Here is a 20,387-nt window from a genome sequence, read left to right as displayed (position 1 = left end):
ACAGCGGTGCATCAAAGGCGAACGCGCCGAGGCCACCAGCAGATGCCGTTGAGAATACAGAGACGACAGGTAATGACGGATCGGTTCTATGCTCGAACGTAGAAGCTGATCAAGATACGTTGTTGGCTACAGCGATTATTTCGGTCCACGGTGCTGGGAAGCGGATGATGGAGTGCCGGGCTGTGTTGGATTCTGCTTCACACAAGCACTTCATTACGGAAGCGATGGTTGCCAAGCTTGGGCTGAAACGGCGAAAGGCAAACTATACAATCGTCGGTATTGGTGGTAACCAGATGAGCATTCAGTTCAAAGTGCACGCACGAATCAAGTCAACAGGAAGTAATTATGAGTCACCGTGTTTAGAGTTCCTTGTTGTAAAGAAAATCACAAGTGAACTTCCCATGCAGCGTTTCGAGACCTCCCAGTTGGACATACCGAAATACATCAAGTTGGCTGATCCTGGATTCAACGTACCCGGGCCTGTGGATGTTCTGATTGGTTCAGGACTTTTCTTTAAGCTAATCAAGCATGGACAGCTGCAGTTGGCAGACCATTTGCCTGCTGTTCAAGAGACTTCCCTTGGTTGGATTGTGAGCGGTTTGATTCCAACTAGCCAATTGAGTGTAGGTGGTACGCTCTGTACGATGGTAACTGACGACGACATTGGTAAGTTACTTGAACGATTTTGGTATTTTGATGCTTACGACGAAGCAACTGTGCACAAGCAATCATCCGATGATGCATGCGTTGTGCATTTTCTTGAAACGTATCGGCGTGACGAAAACGGTCGATTTTTCGTGCGACTACCCTTCAACGAGGCGAAGGGTCAGTTGGGCGATTCCGAAACCATGGCTAGGAAAAGGTTTTTGGCCGTTGAGAAGAGGCTGGATAAGGATCCCGATTTGAAACGGCAATACGTTGAATTTATGCACGAGTATGAAGAGTTGGGGCATATGGTCGAAATGAATTCGAAACATTGTGAAGATCCGACTAAAGCATTTTATTTGCCTCATCATTGCGTGCTAAAGCCAACCAGCTCAACTACAAAACTTCGTGTAGTATTTGATGGTTCGGCAGAATCGTCGACTGGAGTATCTGTCAACCAAACACAAATGGTTGGTCCTACGGTGCAGAACGATTTGGTGTCCATTCACTTGAAATTCCGAACGTTCATGTTTGCAATCAGCGCAGATATTCCGAAAATGTACCGGCAGGTGCAGATGGATGACGACTTTCTACGGATTTTCTGGAGAAGTAACCGTGACGAACCACTGAAGGTATATTCTTTGAGAACGGTCACGTACGGACTTGCGTCTTCGCCATTTTTGGCTACGATGGCATTGAGGCAACTCGCTGAAGAAGAAGAAGAACGTTATCCACTTGCTGCTAAAGCTGTGAAGAAATCCTTCTACATCGACGATATGCTTGCGGGAGCAGCAACTTTGGATGAAGCATTGGAACTACTGCGACAGATAACCGGTATGCTTACTGCCGGTGGCTTCGGCATACACAAAGTGTGTTCGAATTCGAATGAATTGCTGGAGCTGGTACCAGTTGAAAAGCGAGAAAGGCTGGTTACGATCGATGATGCGGCTATCAACTGTTTGATGAAAACGCTTGGAATCGCATGGAATCCTACCACTGATGTGTTCATGTTTCGACTTGCCGAACCATCACCGTCTTCATGCTTGACAAAGCGACAGATTTTTGAGTGAAATTTCAAGAATCTTCGACCCGCTGGGGTTTCTTGGTCCCGTGCTAACAGCAGCGAAATTGTTTATTAGGAATTATGGCTTCTTGAACTACATTGGGATGATGCTTTGCAGTAGGACTTGATAGATCTTTGAAAGGATTTCCGAGCACGACTACAACAGACATTAAACGGATTAAAGATTCCTCGTTGCGTGCTGAGTCAGGATTGCATTGGTGTCGAATTGCACGGATTCGCTGACGCGTCCGATTTGGCATATGGTGCTTGTTTCTATACTCGATCTATGTTACGTGATGGTAGTGCTGAAATGAAATTAGTCTGTAGTAAATCAAGAATATTACCGAAGAAGCAAGGAACTAAAAAGGAAATTACAACTCCACGTGGGGAGCTACAGGCGGCTCTTCTGTTATCTCGTCTTGTTGTTAAGTTGGTCGACGCAATGGAAATACAGTTCGAATCTGTTGTACTGTGGAGCGATTCTCAGATAGTACTCTGTTGGATCAACAAGTCGCCAGATGAGTTGAAGCTTTACGTTGGGAATCGAGTGAAGGAGATCCAGATGCTGACCAACCGGTTTGAGTGGCGATATATTCCAACGAAGATGAACCCTGCCGATCTTATTTCTAGAGGCGTTCAACCGAATCAACTGCAAGGACATCGAATTTGGTGGAACGGTCCTGAAATCTTGAAGCGAAGGAATTTCCAAATTGATACACCATCACCGGTTTCGGAGGTAGGTCTTCCAGAATTACGAGTAGTTACTCTTTTCACATCGACCGAAAGCCAACGACTGAAATTGTTTGACAACATAAGCCGATTTTCCATCATGCAACGATCCATGGCCTACGTGGTTCGTTTCACTGACTACATTCGGAACGGAAGAAGACAAATTGCGAAGGGATTTCCTACTGCGGACGAAATGAAACGTGCACTGTTACTGATTGTGAGACTGATCCAGAAAGAGTGCTTCAAAAACGAAATTCGAGCCTTGACGGAAGAAGGGAACTTCAAGTATCCGCTGAAATGCTTGAACCCTTTCATCGACGAAAGAGATGACACATTGCGTGTGGGAGGAAGAATTCGACACGCTCAAATTCCGTATGGCAGTAAACATCAGCTTTTGATGCCTGCCAAACACCCTGTGACCGTTGCAATTATTCGTCACTTGCATAAGACCAACATGCACATCGGTCAGCGAGCGTTGCTGGCTGTTGTAAGACAACAATTTTGGCCTCTCCAAGCAAAGAATCTGATTCGAAACGTGGTACACAAATGTACACCATGTTACCGTTCTAATCCGAAAAAAGCGACGCAACTGATGGGAGACCTGCCGGAATACAGAGTGCAAGCTGCGTATCCATTCTCCAACGTAGGGATTGATTTCGCCGGACCATTTTTGTTAAAATCAGCGGTCTCTGTGCGAAAATGTGTAATGACCAAAGGATATGTGTGCGTTTTTGTTTGCATGGCTACACGGGCTATGCATTTGGAAGCAGTGTCAAATTTATCGACAGACGCATTTTGGCTACTCTTCAGCGGTTTGTGAGTCGGCGCGGTCTACCCAAGAAAATATTTTCGGACAACGCCACCAACTTTGTCGGTGCGAACAATGAGCTAGCGAAATTGGCCGATCTTTTTGAAACTGAGATGCATAAGAAAAAGCTTAATGTATTTTGCGTCGAGCGAAACATCGAGTGGTCCTTCATCCCTCCACGTAGTCCGCACTTCGGAGGAATATGGGAGGCTGGGGTGAAGTCGGCTAAATTTCATCTGCGACCAATTTTGGCGGATCATAAACTCTCGTACGAAGAATTGACGACAGTGTTGGCACAAATTGAGGCTACGTTGAACTCTCGTCCTTTGGTGCCATCATCAGACGATCCAAATGACTTGACTGCAATCACGCCTGCTCATTTTTTGATAGGCAGAGAGTTTCAAGCAATATCCGAACCATCGTATGAAGCCATGAAGCACGGCAGACTGTCTAGATGGCAGGTGTTGCAGGACCTGAAGCAGAAGTATTGGCGAACCTGGTCAAAAGTTTATATTCAAAAAATTCAGCGAAGACAACGTGACTCTTCGACAACTAGTATCAAGGTGGGCGCATTGGTGTTTATCGTAGATGCCCATCTTCCACCACTTCAGTGGAATCTTGCACGTATCTTAGAATTGCATCCAGGGAAGGACGGCCACGTGCGAGTGGTTACTCTGAAGACCAAGGACACGATCATCAAACGAGCGGTGAAGTATTTGTGCTTGTTGCCGCTGGACGAGGAGGAGAGAACCACATCTGAAATTTGAAATTAAGTCATTTCAACGGCCGGGAAGATGTTGATCATACAAATATTTGTTTCCGTGTCAATGAAACTCTATGTAACGCATTATTTTCTACCCCTATTAACCTAAATATGTTGAGTGTGTAAAAAGCGGAAATACATCAGTTCAAATTCAGAAGCTCACGTTTGCGGTTGCGTTTTTATTTAGCTTACGCTGAGCCCTTCGGTTTATACAGTCCACTTGACTCTTGGAGCTACAAATGCGCATTTTGAATCTCTCATAGCTACAAACCTGAAGTCAAAATCTTGTAGGAAAATTTCACTGAACGCCTCATACACTAGCGGTTGCACTTTGGAAAATTCCACTCAGCTTTATTTTCTTCCCAATATAATGGTGGTTCTGAAAAGAACCAATTTATTTTCTATGTCTCCAATCACTATCAGCAACCACCGCTGCACCACCATCGATGAAGCCACCGACGCCATCGATGTGACAGCCGTTGTCACTGGGATCGCTATTCGAGACACCTATAGTCTGCTCTCCGTTCGACAATCGGCTTCGATGGTGACACACTGCTACCGACGGAGCGCGCCCGAAACTAGGGCCTTTTATGCATAGAGAAAATAAGCCGGTTGACCAATAGTACCGTAACTTACATCAAACTGATGTCCGTGTTGGGGATGCATGGACGGGATTAATTGGTTCCGTAATTTTGACTGGGTTTGGTGAGAATTGAAACTTTCAATAGTTTAACGTTAATAATCAAAAGTTTGATCAAAATTAGAAAATTGGTGGAGAGTATTCGAGTCGTTTGATATATAAATCTAGAAAATCCATCGAAAGATAAAGGCGCTATTAGCGTTCGAAATCTCACATGATTTAATTTTTCACAAATTTTCATTTTCCACCCTGTATCCGAGCTTTCTCCGTAGTTTACGTCAAAAAATATCCGGCACAGACGTTACGCTAGAGGATGTAAAACGTAGTCTTAAAACCGGAGACTGTGAAACTCAACAAGTTAAATCTTTCACTCCCTTCAAACATGAACTAGGACTTATCGGAGATTTAGTTGAGGGAATAAACTAGTTATATCCGATTGTCTGAAAACACGTATGCTGGAACTTGCACAGGAAGGTCACCCGGGTGAATCGGTGATGAAACGACGACTGCGTGACCGGGTTTGGTGGCCTGGAATGGAGATACCCATGGAGATACCCGTCGTGAGATACCCTCCAAGCCGTTGGTGGAGGTGGCCATAAATTTTCTCGGACCCATGCTATTTGTAACCTGTTTGCTTGTTGTTATCGACTATTATTATAGTCGATATAAGGAAGTGGAAATAATGACAAGAATAACAGCAAAAGAAACTGTAGAAAGACTAGAAGAAATATTCAGCCGCCCTGGTTATCCACTATCAATTACTTTGAACAACGCGAAGCAGTTCGTGGTATAGATTTTGATAAATACAGCAAAATAAAAATAATTTTTCTTAGACATTTAACCCCACATTGGCCGCAAGAGAACGCATTAGTAGAGTGCTTAAACCGGTCCCTACTGACATGCCTTCAGATCAGCAACGCACTCGGAAGAAACTGGCGGCAGGATCTTCGCTACTACTTGCTGATGTACTACACTACGCTTCATTCAATCACCGGTAAAACCCCCACGAAATAACTGTACGGTAGAACGATTCGATTTGAAATTCCTGCACTTGAAGGCCAAGCTACAGGTAAATCATATGACCGGAACGTAGCTAACCTCAAAAGGTGCTTGAGCCTGCCACAGAGACTGTTCCAAATGAAGAATTTAGCATTAATGAAGATAATCAGCCGCCGGTACCTACCAATGACACCGATGATGAACTATACGGATTTGACCTTGGAACGGATTGCAGCGCGGAGTCTAAATCGGATCCATCAAGACGTCAGCGACGTGCAATTAAGCCAACTATATATGCAAATTACCTACCATAATACCACAGCTTCTACTGTACCAGCCAAGGTATTCGACACCTCTGCATCGCTCCATATCATCCACAATCAAATGAACTAGTCGAAAGATTTGTGGACACACTGAAAAGTAGCCTTCATAAAATTATACCGGGAAGAGAAACATTTGTGGAAGCCGTACTACGCCAACCAGCGACCTAGGCAGCAAATCTGTAGCAGAGCAGAGATGATGTTCGGGAGACCATTTCGTACCATATCAGGAAGGACAGGAACAAGCAGAACAACGCCTTCAACAAGAAGTACGGAGCAGTTCAGAGGAGATTACGGCACAGCGATTTTGTGTATGCAAAAGTGCATCGAGCGAACTCTTGGCGGTGGTAGCCATCAACAGTTATCGAAAAGATTAGCACAGTAAACTAGAATGTATTCCTTGAAGACCAACATTGTCCGATACGATCGCATGCTAATCAGCTCAAGACTCGTGTTCACAAACGATGCTCCTGTTGAAAATCTAGAACCACAGTTTGAAAAGATGGATTCGGGGACGAAGCTGATGGGTGATTCTTCGGACAATGAAGAGGTAGATAATGAAGAACCCGAAACAATACGAGAACCAACTCCAGTTGAAATTGAAGAATCCGTTCAACCGATTATCCCAATCCTAGAACGAGGATTCTAAATTTGTCTCCTAAATATACAGCAACTAGTTAGAAGTTATCAAACCTAGTCTCTTATTCCGGCAGTGTTCCGAATATAACACTTCTTTATATCTTCTTGTTCCCTTTTCCAACCCGTAACATTCAAGTGCAAAATAGTATTGATCTCTAAAAAAGTGAAGATAATTGTTAAACCACGCGCATTTAGGTTCATTGCAAAATCTAAACTATATTACACGGCGTTCGAGTAAATTGATAATTGATTCAAGGGTTTCGGCGGCAAATTTGGTGTCCAAAGCGATAGGAAAGACAAGTCGGCTCTCGGCTGGGACCACGTCGAGAAACCAGAAATGCACGAGAGTCAGGTCGATCATAAGATTGTGAGTATTCGGAACTGGTTTTTCAATTGGTATTCGGGTACCTTTCCGGGCGCTTAAGGTGGTGGTTACTTGACCTGCAGATCTTCTACATAAAATAAAAAAAAATCTGATGGCAGATTTAGAGTAATAACAATATTTTGCAATCATTTTAGGGCTTTGGCGGAAAGTTTGGAGTGCAAAGCGATCGAATGGACAAATCGGCCCTCGGTTTCCAGGAACAGGACAAAATTGGCACTAACTATACCAAAACTAAGCCGGATATTGGTTCGGCAAAACCGTCAAACATTCGAGCACGGTTCGAGAACTTCGCTGTGGCAGCCGAAGAGGAAACACGAAAAAAGGCAGAAGAGCAAAAGCGATTGCGCTTGGAAAAGGATAAGAAGGATCGAGATGAAGCGGCTAAACGAGCAGTAATTACCACTACTTGGTTCTAAGTCAATCTCAACTAATTATAATAAACAAATTTTAGAACAACGTGAACGAAAATGTGGAGCCTAAAAAACCGGAACGAAAGGGTCCCATCAATACGGGTCGAGAGCAAGGCGTTGGAAACGCCATCAGCAACTTCAATAAACAACCCGACACAACAGCAGACAGCGCTAGGGTATGGGTCTATGATACTTAGAAATTGAATCACCAAATTAATCTCATTATCCGAACAGAAGGAACAGATCGTACTGCCAAAGGAGGAATCCCGTCCGGTAGTCCAACCGGATGTAATCCCAACAAATGCAGTTCCTGCAGCTCAACGAGTGGAGCAACCTCCACCAACATCACCACCTCCAGCAACGGCAGTGGTTGTGGAAGAGCCAGCACCCTCTCAGGCTGCGGTTGCCAGGAGTCAATCGGTTACAATCGAACCGGAACCAACGCCAGAACCCGCTCCCATAGAATCGCCAGTAGCCTCAACAGAAGTGGCTCCCACCGAGCAGGGAGAACCGGAGGAGTTTATTCTGTCGGCGGACGATCCGGGCGTACAGGCGGTCGCTCTGTACGATTACCAAGCCGCCGCGGATGACGAGATTTCGTTCGACCCGGATGATCGGATCACCCACATCGAAATGGTAAGTACCAAAAAGACAACATTTTTTTTTTTCGATAATTTTCCTGACCAATGCGATTTTAGATTGATGAAGGTTGGTGGCGAGGATTGTGCAACAATCAGTACGGATTGTTCCCAGCGAATTACGTCCTACTGATTCAGTAAGAAAAACATTTAGATAAGGCAACCGCTCAAAGCATTTGACATTATTTTTGTTGTATTTTATCATTCAACTTTCTTTAAAAATATTTTGATTGTTGCAAGCATTGAAAAAAAAGCATTTATTGGTATTTACAACCCACATTAATACGCAGAGGAACATTCCTTGAAGATGATTATTTTTAGTTTGTTCAGCTTATGTTCAGCTTAGTTTGTAGCTTATTTTATTTTACGATAATGCAACAATACACGGTTTGAATCACCATATCTTCCTACCCATTTCGTTGAACGAATTTATACTAGTGCTATTATACCGAAATTCGGTCACTAGGCGTTCTTTTATTTTAATCTCCATTAATGTGAATTTTGGCACTTAGCCAGTTTTTCACCGTCTAGGAGTGTTGACAGAGAACTTTTTTACTTAACACCTTAATACCACGTCCGAACAATGCCTGAAGGACTATAGAAAAAGAACAATTTGCCGATTAATTAAAACATTAGTGTAATTCGTTGAAATCAATCTATATAACCACGATTAGTTATAACATTGACAATTTTGTATGGTCTACTTTTGCTAAAGCATACCGAACAAATCCCTGGAAAAAAGATAAGATGGTAGATACAGTACACCTGTTTCTAGAGGGAGAACCATGCGACAATAGGTGTTGATATTGACCATCATTAAGATGGTTCAGTTGAAGTTCGAATTGTCTTATAATTTATAAGACAATTCGAACTTCAACTGAACCATCTTAATGATGGTCAATATTACAAGAACAAGTGAGGTTGTCAAAGTGCGTTTTTCAGTTGTAAAGCCCTTTTATATTATTACTAGCTTTATGTACCCGGAATTGCCAGTATAATTCGCAGTTTTTTCACAATCGGAAAATGATAAAACCAATTGGTCCACAGGGTAATTTACTCATTGATACTTGATCATTTGATTAAAGGAAGGCTTTTGGAAACATTGACTTATTTTGAAGAAGGGATCGTGGGTTTGAATAGCCTTTTTCCGGGCAAACGTCTATTTCTAAAGAAGGAAAAACATCTACCGATGCCTTATTCCGGGCAAACGTATATTTTTAAAGAAGGGATCACACATACCATTGCCTTATTCCGGGCAAATGCCTACTTTTAAAGAAGCAATCATACCCACCATCCAGAAGGAAACACATTAATCACTGCTTTTAACTGGGCAAACCATGATTTCGATAAAAGGTTACAATTGTCATTGTTTTATACCCAGCAAATGCATGCTTTCTATGAAAGATTTTTCTAATGCTGTTCATAATTATCCCAAATGCCCTTCATGCCGAATGATCTCATTCACGGATATGTCATTTTCAGGGAAATATCATATTCTGGGATATGTGTATCGGGAAGTATCATTTTCGGGAAATATAATTTTTGTTAAAGTCATTATTGGGGAAATGTTATAACCGGGAAAATATTATTGTCGAGGATTTGCTAGTTTTGAGGAATTTGGGCAATTTGTTTTCGGAGCATTGTACAATGTCAAAGAACCTCGAATGAACTAAATAAGAGGGATTTTTAATTAAGTCGGTTTCTAAAAAATACCCAACCCCAATAACCTCCCGAATTCCAAAAGTCCCTCCCAGGCTCTCTATAATAATTTCCTTGGTTTGAATTGACCCATGCGATAAAAAGTATACTAAACTGTTCGTTTAATAAATATACCCTCTCTCTCATTCAGCTATGACACTCCTACCCAGTCTGATATAGACTTCTTAAACAGAGAATATGGGTTCCAAATTTGGTGGACATCGGTAAATAGGTTCAGAAGTTATTCTGAATTGAGCAGGATGAGCATGAGCAGGATAACCGTACAATTCGTAGTTGCTACTCCGTGATTGCCTAGAACTTGCGAAATTGCACAGGGAACCAATTGAATGGAGCTTGGGTTTAGCTATCATTCTCAATGTGTAAATTTCGGAAATTCAATGCATTTTACTAAGTCAATTACGGCGCCGGCCACGTCCTTACGGTCATCAAGGGAAGGAAGGATTATTAGTTCAACTCTCGTTGCTACTAGAGACCGAGTATACCTCTGCATCTCCACGATAGTTTTAGGATAGGATATTGTGTTAGTATGAAGGGATATATTATCTGGATTCACTTTGGTAAGTGATGCGATCTATGGGATAGGAATATATGAATGAGAATTAGAAGTACTAGAGTAATGAGAAAGTATTAAAGTGAATTCTAATGGGATTCATTTTTACAATTAGAATTTGAATGCTATTGGATTCTGATACCACGCACACGTCTACCACACCATCGCTACCCGCACATTAACCTCACACATTCTTACTTGTATGAGGCCTGCACGAGCATAGCGACCGTATATAGCATTCGTATGCGGGTACAAATGAATACCAATCTATTTTTACATTTTATTTACTGCTACTAAGTAACAGGCAGCTTTTATAACAATTCTATATTTAGAATCATACTTGCTAGCAATGAGAATTTGATTTGCAAAGAGATTGAGTTATATGATTAACGAAATTATCTAATAGGAAATTGGAAAGGGCCAGGGATCAAACCCTTAATCTCCTGCTTATGAGGCAGAAGCAGTGACACAAGGCCACCAAGCACCCTATAGGTTCAAAAGTTATGCTGAATTGATCGATAACTAAACAATACCCTTTTCTCACACTAAAATTGTTTTCTTAGGACAGACATCATTTTATACAAATTTGGTTCAAATCGGTCATTGGGTTCAAGACTTACATTGAGTTGATCGATTGCTAAACAATATCTCTCCCCCCACACCTTTCCCTTTTTTTCCAAAAAGCATCCCTAACCCCCCTATCATCGTCTCCCTAAGATGTGTGTTCAAAATTTAGTTGAAATCGACCAAGGCGTTCAAAACTGAGTTGATAAATTTCTAAGCAATACACCCCTCAACACACCCTCCCCCTTTTTCCAAAAAAGCATATCTAACCTCCCTATCATCGTCTCCTTAAGATAAAGAATGTGTGTTCCAAATTTGGTTGAAATCGGCCAAGGGGTTCAGAAGTTACACTGAGTTGATCAATAACTAAACAATACTCCTCCCCCCACACCCTCCCCCTTTTTTAAAAAAAGCCTCCCTAGCCCCCCTATCGTCGTCTCAAGATACAGAAGGTGTGTTCCAAATTTGATTGAAATCGGCCAAGGGGTTCAAAATGTACACTGAGTTGATTGATAACTTAGCAATACCCCTCCCCCTACACCCTCCCCCTTTTCCAAAGAGTATTCCTAACCCTCCTATCTTCGTCACCTAAAGATAAAGAATGTGTGTTCCAAATTTGGTTGAAATCGGCCAAGGGGTTCAAAAAGTACACTGAGTTGATCAATAACTAAGCAATACCCCTGCCCCCCACACCCTCCTTCTTTTCCAAAGAGCATCCCTAGCCCCCTATCGTCGTCTTCTTAAGATAAAGAATGTGTGTTTAAAATTTGGTTGAAATCGGCCAAGAGGTTCAGAAGTAACCTTGAGTTGATCGATAACTAAACAATACCCCTCCCCCCACACCCTCCCCCTTTTACGAAGAGCATCCATAACGTCGTCTCCTTAAGATAAAGAACTTGTGTTCCAAATTTTGATTAAATCGGTCAATGGGATCAGAAGTTATGCTGGAACATACATTCAAACATACATACAAACATACAAACATTGAGTTTTCTATATATATATATATGGATTAACGATTGTATGTCATACCCCAGAAACCCATTGCCCAGAAAGTGATTCCCCAGAAATTAATTCCCCTGAATGCACTATTCCCCAGAAAGCCATTCCCCAGAATACCACAATCCCCAGAAAGACATTTCCCAGAATGCCCCCATCCCCCGAAAGACATTCCCCAGCATACCATACCCCAGAATGCACCATTTTCTAGATTTGACTAAATACCACTAAAAAAATATTAATACTAATTAATACTATATTAATACGTATAATACTAAATATATACTAAATACTCGTTTGACATAATGCCGTTTGGCATAAGTCCGTTTGGTATAAGTGCGTTTGGCATAATGACATTCGGCATAAAGATCATTTGACATAACGATCGTTTGACAAGAAAAATAGTCATAATGATTTTAGGGACATTTAGCATAACGACCATTTGGTATAATGACAATTTGGCATACAAATTGAAAAATTCATAAAAACTCTAGGATTTCTTCCAATCAAATGCGTGCATGCTTCCTCGTTATAAGGAGAAATCGTGAGCTTTAAAGATGGAATCATCAGGTCATTTATCTTATTCGGTTCGTATGCGTTGAAAAGAAATCATATACATTTCGACTTTTGCGATCTTTTAAAAATGGATCATCTAGTCTTCTGCCTTCTTTCGGAAAAAGGCGTACTTTTGAAGCGGTCATTTACTCTTTTGCCCTTTTCAGGGCAAATGCATGCTTTTAAAGAAGTCATCTACTCTTTTGCCTTTTTAGGGTAAATGCATACTTTTAAAGAAGGAGTAATCTACTCTTTTGCTTCATCCCGGGCAAATGCGTACTTTTAGAGAAGGAGTCATCTACTATTTGCCTTATTCCGGGCGAATGTATACTTTTAAAGAAGGAGTTATCTACTCTTTTGCATTATCCCGGGCAAATGCGTACTTTAAAAAAAATGAGTCATTTACTCTTTTGCCTATTTCCGGGCAAATGCATACTTTTGAAGAAGTAATTATCTACTCGTTTGCCTTTTTTCCGGGCAAACGCATACTTTTAAAGAAGGAGTCATCTACTTCTAAGAATGGAAATCATATATTCTTATGGTTGTAGGTCAATGCCCAGAATACCAATCCCCAGAATCAGTTCCCCAGAATGGTATTTCCCAGAATTCCATTTACCAGAACGACCAATTCTCTAGAATGATATTCCCCAGAATGTACTATTTCCCCGAAAAGAAATCCCCAGAATGACCCATTCCCCAGAAACCAAAAACCCAGAATGATCCGTTCCCCAGAAAAAAGTATCAGTCTAAAAAACTATGTCTTTCGCTGTCATTTCTATAAATTATAAATACCAGATACTATATTTCTATTCAAAAATACTTATATTGAAGCACGCATTTGCCCGGAATAAGGCAAAACGACATATGCTGTATTCTTTTGAAGCACGCATTTGCCCGAAATGGAGCCCATTTGATTTGTTTGTTAAGGTTCACATATAATACGAAGGAGCAGATAATTCATTATGTTCATTGTTCATATTGGGGGAAGACCATATGGCATAAAACCGTTTGGCATAACGACTTAAATGTCTAAAGGCCGTTTGACATAATTTGTTGGGTACCTCGAGGTCATTTGGCATAATGAACATTTGGCATAATCGTTGAAAAAAGTATCAAATGCAATGGGTCATAAGAATATATGATTTCCATTCTTAGAAGTAGATGACTCCTTCTTTAAAAGTATGCGTTTGCCCGGAAAAAAAGGCAAACGAGTAGATAATTACTTTAAAAGTATACATTCGCCCGGAATAAGGCAAAAGAGTAAATGACTCATTTTTTTAAAGTACGCTTTTGCCCGGATAATGCAAAAGAGTAGATAACTCCTTCTTCAAAAGTATGCATTTGCCCAGAATAAGGCTAAATAGTAGATGACTCCTTCTTTAAAAAGTACGCATTTGTCCGGGATGAAGCAAAAGAGTAGATTACTCCTTCTTTAAAAGTATGCATTTGCCCTAAAAAAGGCAAAAGAGTAGATGACTTCTTTAAAAGCATGCATTTGCCCTGAAAAGGGCAAAAGAGTAAATTACCGCTTCAAAAGTACGCCTTTTTCCGAAAGAAGGCAGAAGACTAGATGATCCATTTTTCAAAAGATCGCAAAAGTGGAAATGTATATGATTTCTTTTCAACGCATACGAACCGAATAAGATAAATGACCTGATGATTCCATCTTTTAAAGCTCACGATTTCTCCTTATAACGAGGAAGCATGCACGCATTTGATTGGAAGAAATCCTAGAGTTTTTATGAATTTTTCAATTTGTATGCCAAATTGTCATTATACCAAATGGTCGTTATGCTAAATGTCCCTAAAATCATTATGACTATTTTTCTTGTCAAACGATCGTTATGTCAAATGGTCTTTATGCCGAATGTCATTATGCCAAACGCACTTATACCAAACGGACTTATGCCAAACGGCATTATGTCAAACGAGTATTTAGTATATATTTAGTATTATACGTATTAATATAGTATTAATTAGTATTAATATTTTTTTAGTGGTATTTAGTCAAATCTAGAAAATGGTGCATTCTGGGGTATGGTATGCTGGGGAATGTCTTTCGGGGGATGGGGGCATTCTGGGAAATGTCTTTCTGGGGATTGTGGTATTCTGGGGAATGGCTTTCTGGGGAATAGTGCATTCAGGGGAATTAATTTCTGGGGAATCACTTTCTGGGCAATGGGTTTCTGGGGTATGACATACAATCATTCTTATGACCCATTGCATTTGATACTTTTTTCAACGATTATGCCAAATGTTCATTATGCCAAATGACCTCGAGGTACCCAACAAATTATGTCAAACGGCCTTTAGACATTTAAGTCGTTATGCCAAACGGTTTTATGCCATATGGTCTTCCCCCAATATGAACAATGAACATAATGAATTATCTGCTCCTTCGTATTATATGTGAACCTTAACAAACAAATCAAATGGGCTCCATTTCGGGCAAATGCGTGCTTCAAAAGAATACAGCATATGTCGTTTTGCCTTATTCCGGGCAAATGCGTGCTTCAATATAAGTATTTTTGAATAGAAATATAGTATCTGGTATTTATAATTTATAGAAATGACAGCGAAAGACATAGTTTTTTAGACTGATACTTTTTTCTGGGGAACGGATCATTCTGGGTTTTTGGTTTCTGGGGAATGGGTCATTCTGGGGATTTCTTTTCGGGGAAATAGTACATTCTGGGGAATATCATTCTAGAGAATTGGTCGTTCTGGTAAATGGAATTCTGGGAAATACCATTCTGGGGAACTGATTCTGGGGATTGGTATTCTGGGCATTGACCTACAACCGGATTAACCATCCCTCGCAATAATAATGTGAATGTAATGCTCACTAAAGCTCACACTTAAGTCATAATCCTCCTGATCTCGGAGACATGGTCTAGAACTGAAATCGATGAGTTTATGTCACTTCAAAATTATAAGTGTTATTTCGCTTCGCGATCATCCAGACGCGGAGGAGGAGCTGCAATATTTGTCCACAAAACCATTAATGCGAAACCTATAGAATCGTATTGTGATGAATACAACAGCATCATCGCCGTAGAAGTAGGTTACCCACAGAAAATCGTTTTGTCTTGTATATATAGACCACCACAAACATTATCTACAGCTGTGGACAAATTTCTAGAGCTGTTGGATGATTTTCTGGTTCGGCACGGATCTAACACCACGATCATATGCGGGGACTTCAACATTAATTTACTGCAAGCAAACACCGCAGTGCAGAAATACACAAATACGGTTCTTTCTAACGGTTTTAACTTCTGCGAAATCACTCCGACCCGGTATGAAGCGTGCCTGGACCACATTATTGTGTATCCGGAATAAATTTATACCGCTTTTTATACCGAAGTTGGATTTTTCTCCAGATACAGGCAACTTTCCCAACTTCGGAAGTAGTGCGCTGGATTCCCCTAAAGATGCGCTAAACAACGCATCCATTAGTTTGACAGATAAAACTTCGGAAGAAAGTTCGGTTCGGAAGTCCGGACTTCCGAATTCTAAATTGGTGCTACGCCGACAATATAACTAATGACTCAACGATCGAAAATACGATTCGACACCGAAAAGTGACAAATTTGAAGCGAAGCAAAATGAAACAGTATTACGCCGTTAAATTCGAGCAAAGCAAGCAAAGTGTATCGAAGACTTGGGACACTATTAAGCTAGTCTTCTTCTTCTTATCGGCATTACATCCCCACACTGGGACAGAGCCGCCTCGCAGCTTAGTGTTCATTAAGCACATCCACAGTTATTAACTGCGAGGTTTCTAACCCAAGTTACCATTTTTGCATTCGTATATCATGAGGCTAACACGATGATACTTTTTCTGCCCTGGGAAGTCGAGACAATTTCCAAACCGAAAATTGCCTAGACCGGCACCGGGAATCGAACCCAGCCACCCTCAGCATGGTCTTGCTTTGTAGCCGCGCGTCTTACCGCACGGCTAAGGAGGGCCCAGTAAAGGGAGTAAAAAGAGTGACTGTTCAATTACGGGAATGTGTGATAGTTTTGATGCCAAGCTAGGTGCAATTGAAGAAGCCAACAACTATTTTGCTAAGAAAATTATTTTGAGCTTTTTAGTGGAATGTTTTCACCTGTCATAAGACGAGTTTGAACAATCCCATTGAATTCCACCACTTAATTGTATCCTGACAGATACGTATTTCGACCTCAACAGTAAGGCCGTCTTCAGTGTCTTGTACTTGACTCGACTGAGTCGAGTCAAGTACAAGACACTGAAGACGGCCTTACTGTTGAGGTCGAAATACGTATCTGTCAGGATACAATTAAGTGGTGGAATTCAATGGGATTGTTCAAACTCGTCTTATGACAGGTGAACTATTTTGCGACAGTTGGCGAAAATTTAGCAATTCGTATACCTCGGTACCTTATGAAGGATTGGGACCATTCCACGAACAAATTAGCGCCACCCTCAATCTCAAGATCGTGAACCCAACGAAAGTTAAGAAGATCATCAAAGCACTCCCAACAACAGCATCTACCGGCTACGACGAGATAAAAGTTAAAATTTTCAAGGAATTCAACGAAGAATTGTCAGAAAACATATGCGACATCATCAATGCTTCGATTCGTCAATCTCGAATACCAAGTGTTCTAAAAATGTCAAAAGTAGTTGCAATTCCGAAAGGTACTATGTCAACTGAGTTCTCGGACTTTAGACCCATTTCTATTCCTTGCGTAGTCGACAAAATTTTGCAACGAATCGTCAATGAACAGCTCATGGAACATCTCGACCATCATCGTTTGCTTTCACCATACCAATACGGATTTCGTCCTAAGTCTAACACTCAAGCAGCTTTGTTCGATGTCGTTTCAACAATTCAAACATTATGTGACCAAAAGCAGAAGGTTGCTGCCGTTTTTTAGACCTTAGTAAAGCTTTCGATACATGTGACAGAAAAATACTGCTCCGTCGTTTGAATGAACTTGGGGTAAGAGGAAATAGTTGCAAGTGGTTTAGAGATTTCCTTTGTCACCGCAAACAGTACCTCTCCGATAAATGCATCAATAGTACAGAACGTATCATTGACATTGGAGTTGTTCAAGGTAGCACGCTAGCCCCAACGTTGTTTAACTGCTACGTTAATAACTTGAAGGATCTACATCTGAACGGAATGCTATTTATGTACGCCGATGATATAGTGCTTATATATAATGAAACACTCTGTGAAAAACTTCAGCAGTTAATCAACCAAGATCTGGAAGTTTTGCGTAAGTGGATGAATCAGCACAAGCTCACGGTCAACATCCTCAAAACAAAATACATGTTGTTCAATGTACCACGAACAAGCAATATCGTTGTTTCATATGGAAATAACACAATTGAAAGAGTATACTCTTTCCAATATTTGGGAGTACTTCTAGATGAACAGCTTAAATGGAATGCACACATCAACAAGCTGAGCTCTAAGCTTGCCCAGATTACTGGTGTTTTCAGGAAAATTTCAGATCTTGTGCCATTAGCAATGAAACGAAATCTGTACTTCTCTCTATTTCATAGTGTTAGCAGGCCAAACTTAAGGCCTATTACATCATAGCAATCTATGTTACTTTGACACTAAAAATGAAAAGCATTCTTGTTTTCACCTCAGTCCAATCAAGACGTTATTTGTCCAGATCTCTGACTGTCCCATATATAACAGTTTTGGCGACGAGGATTACGGAAATTCAAAGATTTTTAATTTCAAGATGAATCCAGAGTTTCAAAAATCGCTTCTGGATATTATTCAGAATCAACAACGGATTCTCGATAAACTGATGGAAAATCAATCATCCGCTGGTCAAGACAATGGAAGTTCATCAAGCCAACAATCCACGTTTTCGACCCAGAGGAACAACAATCAGGAGTTTATTATCGAGTCTCTGTCCAGTGGAATCACAGAGTTCATGTACGATCCTGAGAACGGCGTAACATTTGCAGCGTGGTTCTCAAGGTATGAAGACTTTTCATGAAGATGCAAAAAACCTGGATGAAGCCGCAAAAGTTAGACTTTTGCTTCGGAACATTGGTACGGTGGCACATCAAAAGTACATTAGCTATATCCTTCCGAAGAAGCCCAAAGATCAAAATTTCGATCAAACCGTATCAATTCTGAAGACCATTTTCGGACGACAGATTTCAGTGTTTAACGCAAGATACCAGTGTCTACAGCTGGATACAGTCAAGGCGAGAAAGAGGCATTGGCGCTAATTTTTGCCGTTACCAAATTTCATTGAATGTTGTTTGGACGTCCATTTACATTGCAGACAGATCATAAGCCTTTGGTTTCCATTTTCGGATCGAAGAAAGGAATTCCGGTTCACACCGCTAATCGGCTACAACGGTGGGCGCTAACTATGTTGTTGTATAATTTCAAAATCGAATTCAAATCAACGGAAAGCTTTGGATACGCCGACTTTTATCAAAACTCATAAATCAGCATGCTAAACCTGAAGAGGAATATGTTATCGCAAGTACTCGAATGGAGACCAGCATTAGAATAATCCAAACCGAATCACTTTCTTCGCTTCCAATCACACACGAAATGGTTGTAGCTGCTACTAAGGAAGATAAAACACTTCTGAATGTACTTCAACAAATCAAAACTGGATGGTCAACAACCAATATGGCACCTGATGTGAAATCGTATCGTGCACGACAAGAATCGTTATACAGTTCAGGGGATTGTGTCATGTTATCGGATAGAGTGGTCATTCCAGATGTTCTTCGTACACCAGTTTTAAAGCAGCTACATGCTGGACATCCTGGGATGGAGCGAATGAAAGCTATAGCACGCAGCTACGTATATTGGCCAAACATCGATGCGGACATAGAAGATTACGTTCGACGATGCTCCCGTTGTGCAGCAGTAGCCAAGTCTCCCACAAAGACAACACTTTCATCTTGGCCAATTCCTACACAACCATGGTCTCGTATCCATGTGGACTATGCCGGGCCATACAAGGGCAATTTTTTTCTGGTTATCGTCGACGCTCTCACCAAGTGGTCAGAAATATATTGCACGAACTCCATGACATCATCCGTCACTATAAACAAGCTTTTAGAAACCATAGCAAGGTTTGGATTACCAGATGTTATCGTGACTGACAACGGGACACAGTTTGATTCAAATTCCTTCGCAAAGTTTTGTGAAAAGAATGGAATAGAACATATTAAAATTCCACCATTTCATCCTCAGTCGAACGAACAAGCAGAACGGTTCGTCGATACATTGAAAAGGGCGATAACAAAAATGGAATGTGATGCATTTGAAAAGGCACTTCAAACGTTTCTGTTCACGTACAGATACACTCCAAACGAATATATTGAAAATTCAAAATCACCTGCCGAAGCGATGCTTGGAAGAAAAATCAAAATGAATTTGGACCATCTAAAAAAACAACAACCCAAGTCGTTACAGGTTAATCAAAAGCAAAATTACCAATTTAATAGATCTCATAGAGCCAAAGAAAGGATGTTTGCTGCCGGTGATGAAGTATACGCAGAAATTCATATACGCAATAAACGATACTGAGCTGCTGGAAAGATAATCGAAAAAAAGGAAGTGTGACATACAACGTTTTTCTTGACGACGTGAGAAGAAGAGGACTAATCAGATCGCATACAAACCAACTAAGGCACAGACATGTTAGCAACACAATTATGGCGGAGGAAGAACAGTTACCAATATTAACGCTTTTGAATGAATTCGGAGTGTTTGAAAATGAAGTCGAAATCAGTCAACAGAATCTAGAAAATGAACCGCTGCTTTCTGGACTCAGTGTATATCCAATGGAACAATTATTGACAGCTCCCGAAGTACGAGTCAACCAATCAACTGGACTTGAAAATGTTGATGCATTAGAAGCCTCTGATGTTCCCCCGAATACTCCGGATGGACCACGAGAAACTGCCCAAATTAATTCAAACATTCCAGACACAC

At 40.9% G+C, this 20,387-nt stretch overlaps 2 protein-coding genes across 3 annotated transcripts in view; both read left to right on the top strand.

Annotated features, from left to right (window-relative positions):
* Nucleotides 1-8,728, top strand: part of LOC134226257 (src substrate cortactin) — a 32,145-nt gene extending 23,417 nt beyond the window's left edge. The window contains exons 3-7 of one of the 2 annotated variants that reach the window (XM_062706913.1): nucleotides 6,863-6,973; nucleotides 7,126-7,383; nucleotides 7,443-7,577; nucleotides 7,636-8,037; nucleotides 8,100-8,728. In XM_062706913.1, the coding sequence (XP_062562897.1) occupies nucleotides 6,863-6,973; nucleotides 7,126-7,383; nucleotides 7,443-7,577; nucleotides 7,636-8,037; nucleotides 8,100-8,180 (987 nt within the window). In that variant the 3' untranslated portion in view covers nucleotides 8,181-8,728. The remainder of the gene's footprint in view (nucleotides 1-6,862; nucleotides 6,974-7,125; nucleotides 7,384-7,442; nucleotides 7,578-7,635; nucleotides 8,038-8,099) is intronic. The other variant, XM_062706922.1, reaches the window with a different exon arrangement.
* A 10,194-nt stretch (nucleotides 8,729-18,922) lies between these two features.
* LOC134206206 (uncharacterized protein K02A2.6-like) lies at nucleotides 18,923-19,979 on the top strand. The gene has a single exon (XM_062681895.1). The coding sequence runs from the start codon at nucleotides 18,927-18,929 to the stop codon at nucleotides 19,977-19,979; it is 1,053 nt and encodes a 350-aa protein (XP_062537879.1). The 5' UTR covers nucleotides 18,923-18,926.
* The last annotated feature ends 408 nt before the right edge of the window (nucleotides 19,980-20,387 follow it).

The sequence above is a fragment of the Armigeres subalbatus genome, chromosome 1, assembly GCF_024139115.2.
Source record: "Armigeres subalbatus isolate Guangzhou_Male chromosome 1, GZ_Asu_2, whole genome shotgun sequence".
Taxonomy (NCBI): Eukaryota; Metazoa; Arthropoda; class Insecta; order Diptera; family Culicidae; genus Armigeres; species Armigeres subalbatus.
Note: the sequence above shows the minus strand (reverse complement) of the source record. Positions and strands in the feature narration are given on the sequence as shown.

Bases quoted from the DNA above. Each gene is read 5' to 3' on its own strand.
- LOC134206206 (XM_062681895.1), top strand. From the start codon at position 18,927: ATGGAGACCAGCATTAGAATAATCCAAACCGAATCACTTTCTTCGCTT.